The 19,337-nt window shown below is 38.6% G+C and overlaps 1 protein-coding gene across 1 annotated transcript in view; it reads right to left on the reverse strand.

Annotated features, from left to right (window-relative positions):
- The window catches only part of SPAG17 (sperm associated antigen 17), a 91,544-nt gene extending 72,424 nt beyond the window's left edge, over positions 1–19,120 (reverse strand). The window contains exons 1-3 of the mRNA XM_042866836.1: positions 18,698–19,120; positions 11,371–11,511; positions 11,007–11,066 (exon numbers count right to left, since the gene is read on the reverse strand). Coding sequence (XP_042722770.1) covers positions 11,007–11,066; positions 11,371–11,511; positions 18,698–19,120 — 624 coding nt within the window. The remainder of the gene's footprint in view (positions 1–11,006; positions 11,067–11,370; positions 11,512–18,697) is intronic.
- Positions 19,121–19,337: the final 217 nt, after the last annotated feature.

The raw sequence follows: 19,337 nt of genomic DNA on the forward strand, positions 1-19,337 counted from the left end.
TCAACAGATACACAGTTTTCATTGTAAATTACATATATTTTTTAAAAACAAAGAAGCAACATTAAGCAATTACTTATTATGAACTAAAATGTATTTAACAGACACCAAAACAGAGGGTGTTATTTTGAATGCTATTTACAAAGCGACTAGCATCTGAGGCATTGAATGAAAGATATAAACTTCTTGAAGGGAATTTTAGAGGGTCTGTACCGGTGAAAATATATCCCCTCCCTGTATATTGCTGATTCTGTTGGTATGCAGCCTAATTGGGGTGAAATAAGGCTATTGAGTTTTCTTAGGGTGATGACAGCAGCGGGAACATACGGCTGCATTGTCCAGATGTGTGGCATTGACAGGCTGTTTTATGACTATGTTTTTTACAGCTTGTTTCCACTAAATTTTGTACAACACACTAACATCTGGGCTGTTTTCCTTGGAGCCTCATAACCACTTTATTTACTGCGAAAAAAATAAAATAACATAAAAATATCATAAAAAGTTGTTATACGTTTCTTTTCACTCGTGTTGTCTCCGTAATAAAGTTCACCTATGTAGGAAGCGCTGTTGAGGAATAATATAACCATAATATTTTCCTACTTTTGTTTTTAAGCAGCCATCAGCATTATTTATAACCATGAGCTGAATTAGGTGTTACTCAAATGTTCTGACATGTTTCTCTTTTCCCCTCTTGGAGCAATTACAGTTGGGCACATATGGTGTCAATTTTGCTTGCTAACATTCAGACAATGAAGGTGCACACTGCATCTCATTGAACTGTGTCTTGTCTAATGCAAACAACACCATTAGCTTTGAGCTTTCAGTTTCTCACCCAGCTTAGAAATTTTCACTTCTCAAGTAAAACCTGGGTAAGTAAGTATAACCATTAAAAATGCTTGTTTGAATAAAACAAAGCCAGAATGGAATTCAAACTATTATAGGCCAAATGACTGTTTCATACAAATGAAAACGAAAAGGAAGAAGAAAATCTGGTATAACTTAGATTTTTCTGGATCACGTAACAGGGAAACAATACAAAATATTTGTATTTATAACCTCCCACCACCAAATACTCCTCCCACTTCAACACTAATACATCTGGTAATCTCCTTAGAGCACATCTAAGAAAATGGTAAAGCTCAGTTTTGTTTTACATCTTTTGCAGTCTGAGTAAGAATAGTTACTGGTCACTATCTCAGCAAACCAACCATAGAAGGCTTCTGGAAAGATTCCTAGTGACTTCAGAGTCCTGGCAGAAAACCGCTGACATGTTAAGAGCAGACTTAAAAAAATTCACAGACTCTAGTCACCCTAAAAGTTTCAAGCCATTCCAACAAAAAAGTGTAATTTAGAGCTAGCTAGAGAAAATCAAAGCTCTGAAAGGAAGACAGTTTGCTAGAAATATCAGATTAATTTCTCTTAGATAAAAAAATTCTCATACTTCTTTTTTTTCATAAATGGTGTTAACAGCTTATGCAAAAACATGTTTCTTAACTGCCTAATCTAGATGAGATGCACATTTCTTGATGCACAATAGAGAGGAAATGAAGGGATTCTGGAAGGATTCCTAAAAAGTATATATAGTAACCCACTTTGATGGCAGTTGCTGATTTATTGTTCATGGAAGAAGGAAGGAATGCACAGACTCTTACAATCCATTCCTCCTGAGAAGCTCAAAGCACTTTATCAGTTAGGTGCAATGCATCATGACTTTTCCTATTCTGTAGACAGATAACGCAGAAATTGAGACATGTCCAGTTCATTATAGAGTTTAGACAACTCTAACAAGTTCCAACAATTAGTAATGGCAATTTTTGTATTAAGTGTTAGAAAGGTATAGACCAAACTCTCTTTCACAGGAGTACATTTTACTACTGTGGAGTGAGGTCAGACAAATAAGATGAATAAAATAAGCATCCAACATTTGGCAATAAAAAGAAAGTAATCAGTTTTTCATACAGCAATGTGAAATCTGCAACAAGCCTAAGGAAATAAAAAACAATCCTTCATCACAGCTAGTTTAAAGATAGAACATAAATCAATTCACACAGAGTAGATAAAAGAATTTATTACATGCATGCACGTTTTCTTTATTTGTGGCCCTGTGAATTATTCAGGCACCTGGCATAAACAACTAAGAATCCACAGAGCCTCAGTAACAAAAAGCTGAATACAAAGACTTGGTAAGAGTACAGAAAGAATCTTTTGGGGGTACTGTGAGGTGGATTCATTTCAGATTGACTATACTTTATCCTGCCAATGATGACCTTCTCCTTGTGTAAGAAACCATGGAAAGTTGGACAGACAAATTCAGTTAGGTAGAGCCTCTTGTCCTTTAAAGGAAAAGGAAACTTAGCATTCCTCACACAGCAGGGGTCACTTTTGTGAAGTGCAGAAAGGCTGCAGTGATGCAGTATTTGATCTCACATAGTGGCAGTATGAACCATGCAGAGACTTAGCTGCCTGGTGCAAAGGGCATGCATTTCAAGCCACTCAAACATTTCATGAGTGCTTGTAGGCGATACTATACCACTGGCATATGCTGATGTTGTTGAGACTAGAGGCAGGTTTTAAATGTTTAGGAAACATTTAAATTCTGAGCCTTCATCTTTTTTTAATTTGCCTCCTTTTTAGTATAGCCTTTACAGCTCCACTGTGGCTGCTACAGCATAATCAGAAAAGCACTTAAATTACCAATTTTCACAGCTTTGTCATTACATCCAAGATAAACTTGCTAGAGCCCCATCTTCCCTCAGAATGTCAGATACACACAATGGTTCCTACCAGAAACATAATGGTTCCTTCACAGTACAAATCCCTTTCTAGCAGATGCAGTGCAAAGAGGCTATGTGGATTACATATACCAGTGAAGACACTTTTTACTGTTCAAACATGTATTTTTTGAGCAAGCTAATGAAAGAAGGAAAAATAAGCAATCTTCACTTATAACAATCTGCCATCAGATTAGCGTGGTGCTGTGTTGTGAGAATCCTTTGTAATAAGCTTTCAAGCCAGACTATGGAATGAAAGCTGCATGCTATCCTGAAAAACTTCTGTCCAAAGAAGACACGTCTATGCACAGTATAAATATTTCTGAATCTGGTGATATTCATTTCATTCATTATCTGGTGATAACAGCATACTGTAACATCATTTTGAAAGAGTACCAGGAGGGCCTTGAGCTGACAAAAAATTTATTTGAGACTGCACCTGCAGTTTATCAAAAGGTAATTCAGCCTATACTGTCAGACCATTCCCCTTGTTTCATTTTTGCCTCTCAGAAAGTCTTCCCAATTACGATGTCAAAAGATTACTTTTTTAGTCACCTTCCTTCACTGGTGAATTAATGACTCACAATTCAAAGTGAGCTCAAGGATTACCTAAATCAGTACATCAAGTGTGTATCTGAAAAGAGCTCCATACAGAGCTTATGTATCCATCAGGTAGACTGAATAACTTACACCAAATCAATGAATCACCCTCATTAATCAGTAAAGACACTACCAACATGTATTCCAGAGAATTTTAAAAACTAATAAAAGCAAATTTGAAGTCTTTTTCTTTCTCTCAGTATCCCTCCATATCTAAACCTTAGTTTTCAAACAAACCTACTTAAATAAGACTAGTATACTTTCACTTTAGATCAATATTGAGCAAATATGTATGCTATTCATGTATTAAATATCTGCCTTTCTATTTCTCATTTCTCAAAACAGCAGCAATGGCTGTTCATGCCCTATTAAAATATGTTGAGTGAGTCCATTTTTGCCAAATCACAATACAATCTAATCCGGTGAGAAGAAACCTAGATAGAAAAATATATCATAAGAAGGTCTGTGCTTTAAATCTCTCTCTACAGTCAATGCGCAACCTGAGGGGATCACAGAATCACAAAACAGCTTGGGCTGGAAGACCACCTAGCTCCAACCCCATGTCATGGGCATCTCCCATCAGATCAGGCTGCCCAAGGCTCCATTCAACCTGGGCTTGAACACCTCCAGGGATAGGACATCCACAGTTTCTCTGGGCAGCCTGTATTAGCACCTTCTGAGTAAAAAATTTCTTCCATATCTTTAATCTGAATCTACCCTCTTTTACTTTAATGACATTCCCTCTTGTCCTGTCACTACACTCACTGATAAGGAGTCCTTAGCCAACTTTCCTGCAGGACTGCTTTAACTATCAAAAAGACCACAAGGTTTCCTTGGAGTCCCTTCTTCTCCAGGCTGAACAAGCCCAGTTTCCTCTGTCTTTCTTCACAGGAGATGTGCTGCAGCCCTCTCCGTGGCCTCTTCTGGACCCTCTCCAACAGCTCCACGTCTTTCTTGCACTGGGGGTCCCAGGTCTGGACACAGTACTGCAGATGGAGCCTCATAAGAGCAGAGTAGAGGCGGACAATCACCTCCCTCTCACTGCCTGCCACCCCTCTTTTGATGTAGCCCAAGATACAGTTGGCCTGCCAGGCTGCAAGCACATGGTATTTGCTAGTGTCAAGCTTTTCACCCACCATTACCCCCAAGTCCTTTTCCACATGATATCTCCACAGGTTTAATTTAAGCAGTACAGGAGAACTTTCTAAGACACATACGTACAGAGCATGTGTGTCTTACTATTACAAGCAGGCAATGTTTACAGGAAATACAAACAATTGAATAACACAAATTAAATAAAAAAGAGAAAAAATACGTTACATAAAAATTAGGATGACTTTTAACTTTGGCTTTATTAAAGATCTCATACAACAGCTCTAACCATCTATGATATATACTTCCAATGCTTCCTGGTCACCTAACTGCTACCAAACCTAACTGCTCTAAAGAATTAAAAAATATAATGTGAATATCCAGTGACCAAAAGGATTAATCATCAGCATTGATATCTCAGCAAAGATGAACTTTATGGAAAGTAAAGATTCTCTCATACGACCCCTTAACACCTGTTCAATTTTAACACTCTAACTGGGGAGAAATGGCATTTAAGTAATTCCTGAGGAACAACCAAAGAAATCAAAGCTCTCTAAATAGAAAAGATATACCAGTCTGCTGTGATATGTTTTCAGAAGAAGAGATATATTGCTATGATCAAATCTTGAAACATATACATTTCAGTGGTATAAATGTGCTCAACAAATCTTGTTGAGGAGCAGAATATTTTGTGTTTCTGAGAAGCACATTCTTTCTAGTAACTTCAGCCAAATGGATTCACACAGTGAACTTTACAAAGCTGAAGTCATGTTTCTCTGATACTGTATCCGGCAAGGGAGAGAAATAAGATGAGTTATCCCAATAATAATATAATATATATTATTATATATATAATATAATAATAATAATACCTGTTATCCCAAAAAGACGAGGAACAAAAAGATTTAAGAAGTGAAGTTGCCTCATCAAACCCTGTGCTGGCAGAACCCACCTAGTTGCCAGTTTCCTATGAAACCTAGCAACCTGTGAGACAGAAAGTCCCAATGGCCTTATGGACTTGGCACCACAAAACTCCTCAGCAGCACTTTTCCACTGTGGTCCATATTTGCAGTGGGACTTAAGCACTTCTTTTTTTCCTTCAATGACATCGGATTCCGTGGTTATTTATTCTACTTGAGAAATATGACTCTTAGTTAACCCCTTATAGGCACCTGATATTGTGAAGGCAACAAAACAAGAACAGCACTTCCTTTTCCAGAGGGTCTCTACCAGTTCCAAGATTGCTACAGACATCACTGTTATTTGCTTAGTTACACACATATTTCAACAAAACCTGCATGGAAACACCAAAAAATTTTATATCAAGTTGCATGCATGTTGGAAACAACTATTTACCTTGTAGGATATTGGCAACAGGTGAGCTGAAAACCACTGAGAAGCTAGTACCCACAGCTGGACCGAAAGTTCCCTACCCTTCCCTGGCCCTAGCACCTCTGTAAAAGGCATCTTCATTTAATGAAAACTCCCAATAATCTCTTGAGCATGTATACCTATACTGTATAAAGACAAAATGCACCTGCAATGAAATTCTGTTAACTCTCATTCACACAATTGCACTTGATAAAGGCTGACCTGAGAACAGTTCTGTTCTATTATAATATTTAAGATTGCAGTATTTGTACTGGCCTTCAAAATTAAAATTAAACTCTTCTATCCTTCTGAGCAGTCAGCATGACTTTTGAAGCGATTTTTACTATCAAGCATTCTTGACACAACAATGACACACACGTGTGAAGAGTTCTGGTTCTTGAACTATTCGATCTTACAATCACTTTTTGATGTAATTTTTCTTCCACAGTGGAAAGAAAACAAAACCTAACTTTTACTACAAAATAAATTCTAATCACATCATCTTTTGACTTTGAAGACTAGATTTTAGATTGACTATCTCTACTTTCGAGAAAGCCTAGTCTTGATCTTAACCATTCTGATGGTGTTTTGTCCAGACATACACTTCCACAAAAACAATTCACCTTTGATCATTTTTGTTTCTACAAGACACCAAAAGGAATCCCTAACAATATTCCTTACTTGTGTTATTTCTGAAACTTGTTTCTTCAGTAACACATATCCTGGCTACTAATCAATCTTTGCTCTCCTCCAGCTGCCACAAGACTCACAAGAGCTTATGCCTTCTTGGGTAAAAATACTCCTAATAGCAAGTATTACGTCTGCAACATTAAGAGTTTTGTTTCCACATTGAGTTGTTAATCTGATGTAAAATCCAAGTTAAAAAGCATTGCATATATCAACTTTATGCAGCAAGAATTAAGCACAAGAAATATATAATGTTACAGACGTATACTCTAGGCCATTAGATTGCAAAAATACTTATGGTAGTAGGGTAGAAAACTGTACAGCTAAAAGGGGGATGTGGAATCATGAATGCAATTAGGGACAAGAATCTAATGGATGACAAAAGAATTCATAGGAAGAATCACTACAGAGGACAGTGAGAATTCTTATAGGAGCAGGGGTCAATGGGCTAAAGATGTTGATTTTCATTTCTACTTTTTCAAAAGCAAGATGTCTGATATATGAAGCTACTTCATTCAGGAAAGTATGATAAGAGAGATTCATATCACTTTTTCACCAAAGGTATGGTACCATTAGCCATATTACATTAAAAAAAACAAACACAACACGATAAAACCAGTAGCTCAGTTTTTCTACACTATAAATTTACTGTAAGATCCTTTTGGCAATATAGATGCATACCCTTCTTCCTAGTTCCTTTTTTTTTTTTTTTTCCCCCCTCCTTTCTTCAGTGAAAGTATTGTTAGAGACAGATCGCAGAAAAAAGGGACATCATTGAAAAAACATAGAAAGGCATGAGGTATTTAGGACCTACTGAAGAAAGGACACAAAAATTGTTTTGAATTCCTCAATGCAATTCATGCCATTGAGGTGAAGGAGTACTAGAATAAGACAGCTTTGACTATTTATGCACATCAGCACACACATACATATATGCATGCATGCAAACGTTCATAATACAAGAATAGCACCTATGCCAGGAACTACACGCTGAGTTCCCTTCCGAAGTGGATCTCTTCTTTATTGTGGACACTGTGGTATCACCGAAAAATAATACTTACTTCAAATAATCTTACAGGCAGCAACTCTTACCACATAAATCTATATTCCACAAACTCCAAGCAAAAAAATAATCCACAGAAATGCCTGAAATAAGACTGGTTTAAGTCTATCACTTTCTGCCAAAATTCATTCAGTTTGCTCTCCATTTCAGCTTTTTCAATTGTTACTGTCCTACAGTAGATCTTTATATTTCAGGTAACATATCCTGAGTTAGAAGTGATAGGATGGGAATCTGCTTCACTTACACCTCAAAACTCAAAGGATACTTCTGATCCTGCTGTTATTAAGGCTAGAAGTACTGTTAACATTACACAAACTCCCAAGGATTCTGACAGCACAGACTTGGGGAAAAAAAGAACAACAAAAAAAACCCCAACCATTAAACAAAAAACAAGTGCCCTATAAACAATTTTAAAGCAAGGTGAGATTCTGTTTCTAATCAATAACCTTTTAGTCCTCAAAAATGAGCTGTACAAAACATGCACTAATTAAGATTTACGTGCAAACATTCAATTGAACTGGATTTTGACAGGAAAACTGTGCATACTAGAAAGTTTGATTTGGGGGTCTCTTTGGGTTGTTTTGTGAAACTGCACAACTAGGTAGATACCTCTATATGCCTGTCTATGTCCGTCAATGTGAGCTAACTGCTATGTATCTTCGCTCAAACAATAAAACTGGCACATTCTCTGCTTATGTCAGTCCTGAAGTGTGAGGTATCTGAGTTGATACTTTTTCTGTAAGCAACAAGGTACACTCTCCCATGCCCCTCCCTCTCATGGCCACGTCCATTATTCAGCTGTTTTTTTGCAGCAACCCTGTTATCTACTTGCAGTCTTCTCACATGTAGGGACTGCATGAAGTTCCAACTTCTCTTAAAATCTTTTCGTACCATGGTACTACTCTCCAGCTCCAGCTTATTCCCTTCCGTGTATGTGGCAAGAATCCTCAAGATTTTCTGAGTAATGTAAGGACAACATTCCAAACCCTGCCTCTAAGAGTATGACAAAGCTGGAAAACAAATGCTGTAAGGAAAAAAAAAAAATCTTTCCATACCTATAGGCCTTGAACTCAATCTCACTAGAATTTTCCAGAAAAAAATAATTTAAAATAGTGTGATGAACAATGCCAGTATGGAAAATGTAGGCTTGAAAAGATTTTCAAAAATCAACATATGGAAACTGAAACACAGTCTCATATTTTGTAGTGGTAAAGCATCGTAATTACATATAACGTTACCCATCCTAACAGAAAACTTACAACACAAACAGGTACAAAAACAATAGAAGATATGTACCTCGCATATATAATACATATATTTTATTCAAAATACAGCTTTAGGTCTTGTCTGTTAGAAAATCTGTCTATGATAAATAAACCTGACTCAATATGAAATCTGTTATTATTTTACAGGAAATGTAATGTAATGTTTTTCTTTCCATTAAAAAAAAAAAAGGCATCTTTGAGATAATTAGCCTAACATCATTTAATTAAGTGCTGGAAATAGCAATAAATTACAAATCAGAGCTCCTACTCCTCCTCAAGTCATTTCAGAGGAAGAAAAGCAGTTAGACACTAAATTCGTCTGGATTTGGAAATCTTTTAAGCTTTACATCCATAAGCCCTGCTATTATCCTGTTCAATTTCTACAGCAAGTTATATGAAATCAAACACACTAAGATGTTAAAAGCCCTGAAGGGAAATAACTTAGAATAGACAAAAGGGAAATAATTTAGAATAGACAAAAGGAATTGCTTTGCTATGATATATATCTAGCTTGCAGTACACCAACACAACAGTTTGTTAATGTTTCTTGACTTAGAGCAGGCACTGCAGACTGCTACATTGGAACTTATTAAAACACCCAACATTTGAGTAGACACAATTTGCAGGGTAACAGTGTTGCTGTTAATACCATTAACAGCCACATTAATATGCATCAGTCATCAGTCTGAAATTCACTCACATGCATACTTTACACATACAAAGATCATTAATGGTTTAGTAATTTAATTTACTGTATCACTAGAAATGAATATGCACCTGTGGAATGTACATATTCCTCAAGTGTGTTGAATCCCACAACAGAGAAGAACTGTGTGCAGCAGGGTCAGAAATGCTCCTCTCTAAAGAGCATTTCATAGCTCTGTTCTGTGCTAGCCTCATACTTGTTCATTCCTATTGCAGCAAAAGCTTTGAATGCACAGACTGTATGTGGATTTGAAGCACACACTCAGGAGTAAATTTCTGCCCAGAGAGGCAGGATCCTAATGCTTGTGGCAACATGATCAATCTTCTAATTTGCTACAGCCAGAAAGGAAACTGAGTCCAAGCAAAAGGTCAGAACAGGCATTTTATATTCTCTGTTAAAGGAAGGGAGGAAAAAAATGTCTTTGAGGAATAAAGTAAGTAGCTAATGAGACACAGAACTGACAGCTGGAATTTAATAAGTATCCACTTCACAAGGAAAATTGCTCTTAGTAATTAAATACAGGTATCATACAAAGCTTCTGCTTAGAACCAGACTTCAAAATCTTTCCGTCAGTAGGACTGAAAGGGTTTTACATCCCAGGTAATATAAGGGTGGGTTTGCCTGGGAGGCTGGTCCTAAACAAAGAGGGTTAATTGCATAAAATTCACAGTCATGTCAGTGGTAAATAATTCCAAAGGGACTTGTTCAGATAGTAGTCTGGCATTACCGAAAAACAGACTGCAACTAAAAAGACCTGTTATAAAGTCCACCAAAACCCGAGACATATAAAAACTTTATTAGTCATTTCAGAACTAAAATGCAAACAAGATCTTTTTAGAGGGATCCAAAATTCTTAATGTTCCAGGTCTGTAGGGCCATAAAACACTACCTGAGAAAATTTTAAACAATCTTATAATTAATTACAGAATTTTATAGCCTCTCACAAGCTGTACATAAAACATTAACAAGGTAGGGAGAAGGAAGTCCTCTTTGTACTAAGCATGACTCCCAACCCCATTGACATACCCCACTTGACGAATCAGGTTAGAATTTAACATCAAACTGAGATTATAATGGATACTAGCACACAGAGCTGGTGTTTCGTTTATGGGCTTGCATGCCAATAAATGAAGGGATAAGTCTCTAAATAACTGTGAGCATCTGGAAGAGCAGAGTCTATTTTTCTGTAATTTTTACCATCAAAATAAGACCTCATAACATATTCTTAATAAAACTAATATCTCTAAAAAGATATCTTGATTCTCACCTAATTAGTAGTCCAACAGAAATATGTTGGTATCAGAGAAAGAAAGCAGTCAAGTATCTAAACTAAGATGAGTGATCATACCAGACATAGTCAGTAGAATTGCATTTACTCTGGTATGTATAACATAATTACACAGCTGTAATTACCTCAACATAAGAGCACTGACTTTGCAATATATGTTACTTACCTCATAGAACATAGGCACATCCTTAACCTTTTTTCCCTTCTGACTTCCAGATTCTGCAATCTGCAAGGAAATAAAGCATTCTGCTGTGATCAGATTTTAATTTTAAACAAATTATTTTACTTGTTATTGTAAATACAACAAAACTTGCTATTGTAAATCATCTTAAAGTTCCTTAGGGAGGGAGCTTTGATGAGCACCTTGAAGAAAAGTCTGAAGAAGACTCAAACACAGGGAGCAAACCAACTTACATAGTAAGGTTCTCCACCTCCATTTTTAATTCCTATGAAGTAGTGTAACTTTTGAAATTTCCAGAGTGATTCATTTATGGTTTGGTTTGTTATCAAAAGTTCCTTTCTTGGAATACCTGTCTGAAGATATCTTCACGTGCTACCACGCTGAACAGCTTCCGCTGTGGCACCTGCACAGCAAGGGACAAGGCCTTTGTGTGAATTTCATCCTCAATTCTGGCTCCCACCACAAAAGCGACGCTAGGCTTCCAATCATCCTGCTTTCCAAAATAAAATATTTAATGCATTAGAACACGAGCACACAATAAAGCTTCTCTGCAGTTTGAATGAGTGAGCACGTAGCCATAATTACTTTATTTAACACATATTCATTATCATATGAAACACACTACAATAAAGTGTACAACCTGCAAAAGCACATACTGATTTATTCCAATTATTTCTGCCATCAGGTGGCAGCATTATGCTGTGGAAAAAGCAAGAGCCCAATAATACCAGAACACCTTAGAGGCAGATGCTGCATTGACATTGCACAAAGGTGAAATAACTTTTGCATGTCATTTGCACATTTGAGAGTCTGGTAAACAAAAAGGATGTAGAATTTAAACGTATGTATTTATACTGCTGGCATTATCTATTTGCTCTAGAAAAATGAAAAAAAATCCAGCTTCTTCATCCTGGAAAAGAGAAACTGACTGGATACTATTTTCTAAAAAACATGGTATTGTTTGTATGTTTTATAAGGGTCTGTCTATTCATGCATTCTTACAATTTTTCACTAAGTATTTGAACAAAGATAAATTTTGTGCAAATGGGTCATTTAAGCAAATCTTCTCCACTGTTTTTACTCCAACTGGAATCCCTTTCAGAAAGTGAGTGGTCATCTCCAACACATCTATAGCTCTCTCCAGTGTTCTTTATCAGCATCAGTGACACCTGAACTGGTGGCACCTGAACCAGAAATACATCTAGGAGTTGTGTTTTCCACACTTCAAGACACACCATGTTATATATATTCTATTGCACACCTGCATGTTTAAACTGCAAAGATATCAATAAAACTTCATTAGGGTCAACACGGAAACAGCTTCAGCAAGATCTAAGTGGTCCAAAGACACTGTCATACAATCAGGAGCAGGTTAAGCAGACTGCTAAAGAGAAATTTAAGAAAAGCTAATCATGCAGGATTTTTATGAAAATATTTTCATATTAATATATCATGAAAAACGCATGCATGTATGCTTGCAGAACAATAGAACAAAACCTGAGTATACAGTAAAGACAGGGAAAGAATCTTTCAAAAAAAAAAAAAAAAAAAAGATAAAAAGTCAGGTTTATCTTTTTCCAGTTTCACAACACTATTCTTCATTTGTTCCTTCTCATATCTGAAAAAAAAAAAAAAAAGCCTACCCTAATTCTTTGCAATAGAGAAGTGTGTCCAGCCACGTTGCAGTGGTGACACTGCTCACTGGAAAAATGGCAATGGCTGCAGCACTGCTGGCAGCTCAGCTCTCCATCAATGACCCATGCGGGGACTGACGTAGGTCCACTCAACTCCTTTTTCCCCTTTCTACAGAGCTGGGGAATACTGACAGCTCACCCTGCCTAAAGTTGTCAAGATAGCTGTGGGTGTATAAACGAACTTGATATTTTAACATTATCATCAAAACATGTACAGGAGTTGCAGTTAATGTGAATTACAGTTAAATTTGTCATTGTACAGCTGCCTTCTTTGAACAGAGAGTATTTGGATGTCCATACTTGTGTGCAAATGCATTATATTCTAGGCTTCCACAAGTGCAAGCTGTCGTGATTGAATGACTCTCTTGTATCAGCATTGTGAGCAATGCTGGAGCCTTGAGAAGGACCATCCAGACGTGAGGTAAGCAAACGGAGCAGCTAATCACCAAGATGTTCTCCTTAGTGTAGGTCACCAAGAGGGGAATGAAATGCAGTAGGTGTCTCAGAGACAGGCCAATAGCACAAACAATGAAATATTCAGAAACGCAAAGTTTTAGTCTTGGCTTCAGGTGGGGAATGATCCAGTAGCAACAGTGCCTGTTCCTACAATGTCTTTGTTTTTCAGATGTGTGAAAAAAACTCCATCAGAGTTCTAAGACCTCTCTACCTCATGCTCTCTTTCTCTTTAGAACACGCCAGTACCTTGGTGCCCAGAAATTACATCTACTTAGAACTAAGATCATCCTGGAACAGTGATGCCTGTGAAACCTGTATTCCTCCTAGCTCTGACTCTTCTTGACCTTTGCACCCTTAGCCCACAATTGTTGCTATCTCACTTCTTCTGTTTCTACTCTCTGTTTCAGAGTGCCATAACTTCTCCAAATCCTTCTCACACCCAGTTCTTGCATCCCTAACTCCTAACATCATCTTCTCCTCAGTCTCCCCATGCAGTTAGTCCTCAGCTTCATTACATGACTTCATTGCCAGCTTTCTCAAGTCTCAGATTCCTTGTCCAATTCCAAGCACCTTTAATATTTTCCCAGGCACTTGGCTTATGTGTAACTGGACTTTTTTCTTTGCAACACTTCTTCATTTCTTTGAGAGGCACTTGAAGCCAAGGATAAACATTTCCTGATTTCTACTGAGGTGGTCACCTTCAGAGAAGCCCATAGCACCGATGCAAAACATCAGGATAAGTCCAGCTTGTGAAAATGAATTACCCCAAAACCTTTCAGATTTATCCAAACAAAACATTTTCAGGGATTCACCAAAGGTATGCTCTTGACACTAGTAGCGTCATTTTCCCTCCATTAATTTTCTGCTTCAAAAGAGCTTCTCCACAGAACAGCTCCTATCCCTCTTTAGCTGGAATATGAATTAGAAATATATTCCTTTTATAGAAACACACAACACCTGTGAACAGGAGCTGGATAAATACAGCAATAGCTATACAGACTTGAGCAGGGAATAATGATGCAGAATTCCCAGTTACCAACAGCATGCCATCTATTTCTACACCCACTGATTTTGAAGCCCTTGAGGTTCATTTTCCAGTAAAGTGGAATGTTCATAACAGCAACTGAGGTCAATGTGGACAAAGAATAGCAGCATTAGTAGCATTAGTACATAGCTTAAGATGTTCAACTGACTGTCTTTCTTCTGACCTTAAAATTTATTATTTTTTGCAACACTGTCCTTATATTATCAATACTGTAACAGTACCCTTAATGTTCAAGGCTTTGAAAGGAAAGAGAAGAAACAGACCCTGCTTCTACAGCTCACCACCTAAAATCACAACATAAAACTGAGAAGGAAGAGTAATAAAATGTATACGGTTACTTTTAAAACATATTCTCCCTCAATATACAACTGCTGCTCTGCTCAGTTCAATTTTTTCAAATGTTATTCTAGAAGAGAGTCCTAACAAAGGATCTGAGGGAGCACAGATTAATGACCTCAGGGTTACCTCAAATGAAGTTCCCAGCTTAGAGTATAGGACAGAGAAAATCATGCAATAACTAGAGGAAAAGCACAGAGACAGCGTGGGGAGGCTGCCATTAGGGGAACAGCAGAAGCACTCCTGACTGTCAGTGGAGATGAGGGAAACAGAGATAGCAGACTGCCCAGAGAATCAACAGCACTGGTTCAAAACTGAGCGCTAATAATAATGGGAAATGTGACACTGGTAACTGGATATCTTCTATGCAATTTCCAGTTATGGGTAGGATCACTCTAACTGGAAGATACTCGGTTACAATCACTGTCACAAATGATTACGTGTCCCTCATTTCAAAACACTTGACCATGTCAAGACTTGAAACAAGTCAGAATCTCTCAGAAATGATCAATAGGGGAAGCTTGAATGTCCTTCTGCAGAAGAACCTCTAGACCCAGCAAGATCCACCTAATTCCCAAAACTCCACACAAGCAGCTTTCTTTCCATTTTTAACGTCTTGCTTCATTTCCTAGATGTAGAAGAGCAGTTGTTTCAGAGGAGACATTTGAACAAATCAGACACATTGGCTACACTTGAAGTACTGGTTTCTAGATTCCTGTTGCTAGAAAAAGCATCAAACAGTTGTCTCATCTGTGGGTGTTTTGTTTGTTTGTTGGTTTGTTTGTTTGTGTGTGTGTTTCCTCCAAAGGGCCACAACTAGTAGGCTCATTTCTTTACATTGTAATTTCAAATGTAACTCTAATTGCTAAAGGGAAACATTTGAAAGCTTAAAACTCCAAATATTTGAGCATTGAAAAATGAGATTCTTTAATCTCCTCAATTTTAAGTAAAGCCCTAGAAAAAGCAAGATTTATAAGTCATTTATGAAGGCTTGGGAAGGCATAACCCTTAGCATTTTTTGTTTTCAGCAATGAGGGAACTTGTAAACCTGTAAATACAGCAGGAATTAGTGGAAAAAGTGGCTCATCAGCAATTTTGCAGCCCTAATGCAGAGATGCGCAGGGCATCAGTGTTAAGATACCTTCAAGTCCGCTTTCATTACCTGCTGACTGACACCTACCCACATTACTACTGGATTCTGGTTTCAGGAGCTTGGGCTTTTGCTGCATGATTGCAGGTTACAGAGCAACACAATTCAACTGAGCATTTAGTTTCTCTCCAAAGAGCAAGCAGAATGAACAGAGATCAAAAGTTGAGCCATCCTATTCAGAATGTTTTCAATGGTTTTACAAGGTCTAGATTCAGTTCAATTTTCAGGCCTTAAAATGCCGATAAAGCAAAACAGTACAGATGGGAAATCAGAGCAGAACGCGACTTCCAGTTGCTATGCTCAGTTAGAGCACCTAATAAGGACATAGAATAGATATATCAGAGCTGTGTTTGCTCAGAATTCACTTTTCAACCAGCAAATACAGCCTTATATCTACTCAAAGCATGAAAAATATAAATCTGAGCATCTTAGTTTATATTTTGTGATTAAATTTTGCAATTAACCCAATCAAATTATCCTGATAAATAAATGAAGACAAACGCAACTTGTAGCTCCTTTTTTTTTCTGCAGAGTACGTTAGAAACAAAAGATGTATATAAACTACGTTAGACTCTGCAAAATCCATATTTCCTCTGTACCTGTTTTTATGTTGTCTGTTTGCCAGTTTTCACAGTGTTTTTAAGAAAAAGCCATTATTTGGTTAGTAAATACCAGTTAAATCATATTTTGGTTAGCATACCCTCCATAAAATGTTAACACCACATGTGAAATGACTCCTTTTCATAAGATCAGGCTAATAAAATATTCTAAGTAAGTCATAAACACACATCAAAATGTGAAATTTCATTGCTTAGCTTACCTGGTACAGTATAAAACCAGTTCTAGTAAATGCCCTCTGACTCCACTAAAGGGAAAGAATATTCTCTAAATTGATAAAAGATTTTAAAATTCATTATACATGATTTACCAGGAGAGAAATGTACTTAATTGGTAGGAGTTCCTGTCATCTCCCAAATATTTCAGCTTCATACAGTATATTGCATACGATGCAAGAAATAATTTTGCACAGTGTGGTTGGTGACACCTATAATTAAAATAGCTCAACACTTTCTATAAAAGGCTGCTTTCAGTGTCTGACCTTTACGTATTTGAGTTTAAATGCTATATGCTGTAAGATTGCTGAGGAGGGCAGGGAGAGAAGAGGATACTGAGTTTAGACTATTTGCTGAACGAGGTTTGATTAGAAAGATCATTTTTACCCCTTCATAACAAAACCTTACGTGATTAAGTAAGTAAGAAAATCAGTTTTTTCCACGTTCAAGAGGAAGAAACAAAAATTTGGCAGCACAGGCACACATACGCCAAAGCTATGGCTTTACAAAGCACAATCATTTACATTAAGTATATCCATGTCTCGGCATCATGAACTCTGATGCTCGGAAGAGCATTCGAAAGCTAAGTACTATGTCTGTCTCTGCCCAGGATAATCAGAGCTGAGTAAGAATTCCCTCCAACAGGGCGTTTTAGCAGTTGCCCAGCACCACAGAAGCTTGAGCTCAAATTGACCCCGAGGCTCTGCCTGCCAGCAGCAAAACAGTGAAAATGGAATTAGTTTAATTGGAACATAAAACACATGGACAGTATCACAATTAAGGAACCAAGGAATCTTAATTAAGCTCCCTTGGGTACAGGCATTACAATAATCCTTAATTAGGTGATCACATACTTTCTTCCAACAGGATTCTGATTCCATTCAGTGAATACATTCAATATTTCTTTCCATCTGCCTCAATGTGTGGTCCCGAATAATCCTAATTTTGGTATTTCCTAAATTTTGAGCATTTATTTCCTACCTTTTAAAATACCTCAATATAACAGTTTATATTTAACAAATGTAATAAATTACAGATAGAAGCAGTAGAATAAACAGAGCACTTTGTTTAGTGAATTCACTGGACAATATCCACAGCCACAATAAACACCACCATAAAAACAAAATTTCGCTAATTGGCACCTTGCTAGCAAGCCCAGGAAAATGGCCAGGAGCTGAGAAGGGTATGGAGAGGGAACCTCCACCTCTTTCTCAGTCTTTGAGGATGTTCTCCTGGAGTAAGGATGGAATTCGACAGCATGAAAGGGCTCAAGTACTTTTGAAAATGCAAATTCAGAGGGGGGGAGGGAGGAGAGGAGAAGAGAAGCAACAGGCTCAGATCAGCAGAACTTACTGCAAACAGTGATTTTGTTTGGCTAATCTTGTACAAGATGGTGACTACCAAACGAAAAAATGAATGCAAGTTAAGTACTTTTGGGAGACTTTTGGAATCAGAGGCATTTTTGGAAAACTGAGCGGCCAATTTAAATCAGAACTCTGAAGTCTTCACGCTTACCAGAAGTGTTACCACATTATGAAAAAATAACAAGGCGAAAACACAGCAAAAAATACTCTGGGTCTTCAAATGAGGCAGGAACCCCCAAACCCCCCAAACAAGGGGTCCATGGAAGTCATTTGTCTCACTTGCAGAAGTGGTGCTATACAAACACATGCTAGAGAAATATTATTGTTTGTAAAACTGCCGTGCTATTTTGAAACCAAATTTCTTTCTTGCAAGTCAAGATTTATTAGAATGACATTGCTTACGCATAGAACCTGGAAACCCAAATACGCCTTTAGACCCTCACATGTTGTTCAAAAGCAAAGGAGAAAAAAAAAAAAAAAAAAAAAAAAAAAAAAGCGCCTTTTAGCTGCTCAACGCTCACGCAGGAAAATTACAGCCTCACATTTTCAACGCGGGAGTTAATGCTGTGTCAGCACCTCCACGAAACCCCCGTTGTTCAGCAGTTTATAAAAAGTTCACTCCGAGTCGAAACTTGGCGCCCGACCCGGGGATAGGAGAGCAGGCGGCCGTGCCGTGCCGAGGGCGGCTTCCGGAGGTGGACACGGGGTACCCCGCACGACCCGCGGCCCCCCAGAACGTCCCTCGCCCCGTTAGTTTCAGGCCCCCCTCGGCCGCCCTTCGCTTTCACCTCCTCCAACGGGGCGGACGCCAGCGCAGTCTCCCAGCTCTTCGCTGCGGTCCCCGCGGAGGAGGAGGCGGCCGCCCCGCCGGCCTTGGCCCGCTTGGGGGCCATGGCGGTGCCGGCTGCGGACGGAACTCACGCGTCGCCCCGACGACCGGTCTCCGCGTGACCGCGGCTTGTAGCCGCGCCGTCGCTGCGGCAACCGGTCCAGCAGCTCTTCGAGCCCTATAGGCATGTGCTGCCTGCTGGTGGGCCCGAGGCGGCGGTGGAGCCTTTCGAGGGGCTGGAGGCTATAGGCTGAGCAGCGCACCCGGCATAGAACCGAGGCGCTGCGCCTCGAGCCGGCATTTTGTGCCTCGGAGAAGAGCTTGGGGTTGGGTGCGTGCAGTGGGTCTGGAGGGGGACTTCGGTCCCCTGACCCCCTCGACCTCCTCCTCATCCCCTTGGAACTGTGCTCGGCCCCTGGGCACAGGTGTGGGTGTCCCGGGCCAAAATCACCGGCTGAATGCTGCCAGATGTGCCGGCACGGGGACCCAAAGGGGAGAGGGAGGAACGGTTGGGAGAAAGCAGGAGAGCTGCCAAGATAAAGAATTCATTACAGAGGAGTCATGTTGTGATCTCACAGTGGAGACGAGTGAAATATTCTGTGTGATTTA

This window comes from Lagopus leucura, unplaced genomic scaffold (genome assembly GCF_019238085.1).
Source record: "Lagopus leucura isolate 7727_CA_CO unplaced genomic scaffold, USGS_WTPT01 Super-Scaffold_100001, whole genome shotgun sequence".
Classification (NCBI taxonomy): Eukaryota; Metazoa; Chordata; class Aves; order Galliformes; family Phasianidae; genus Lagopus; species Lagopus leucura.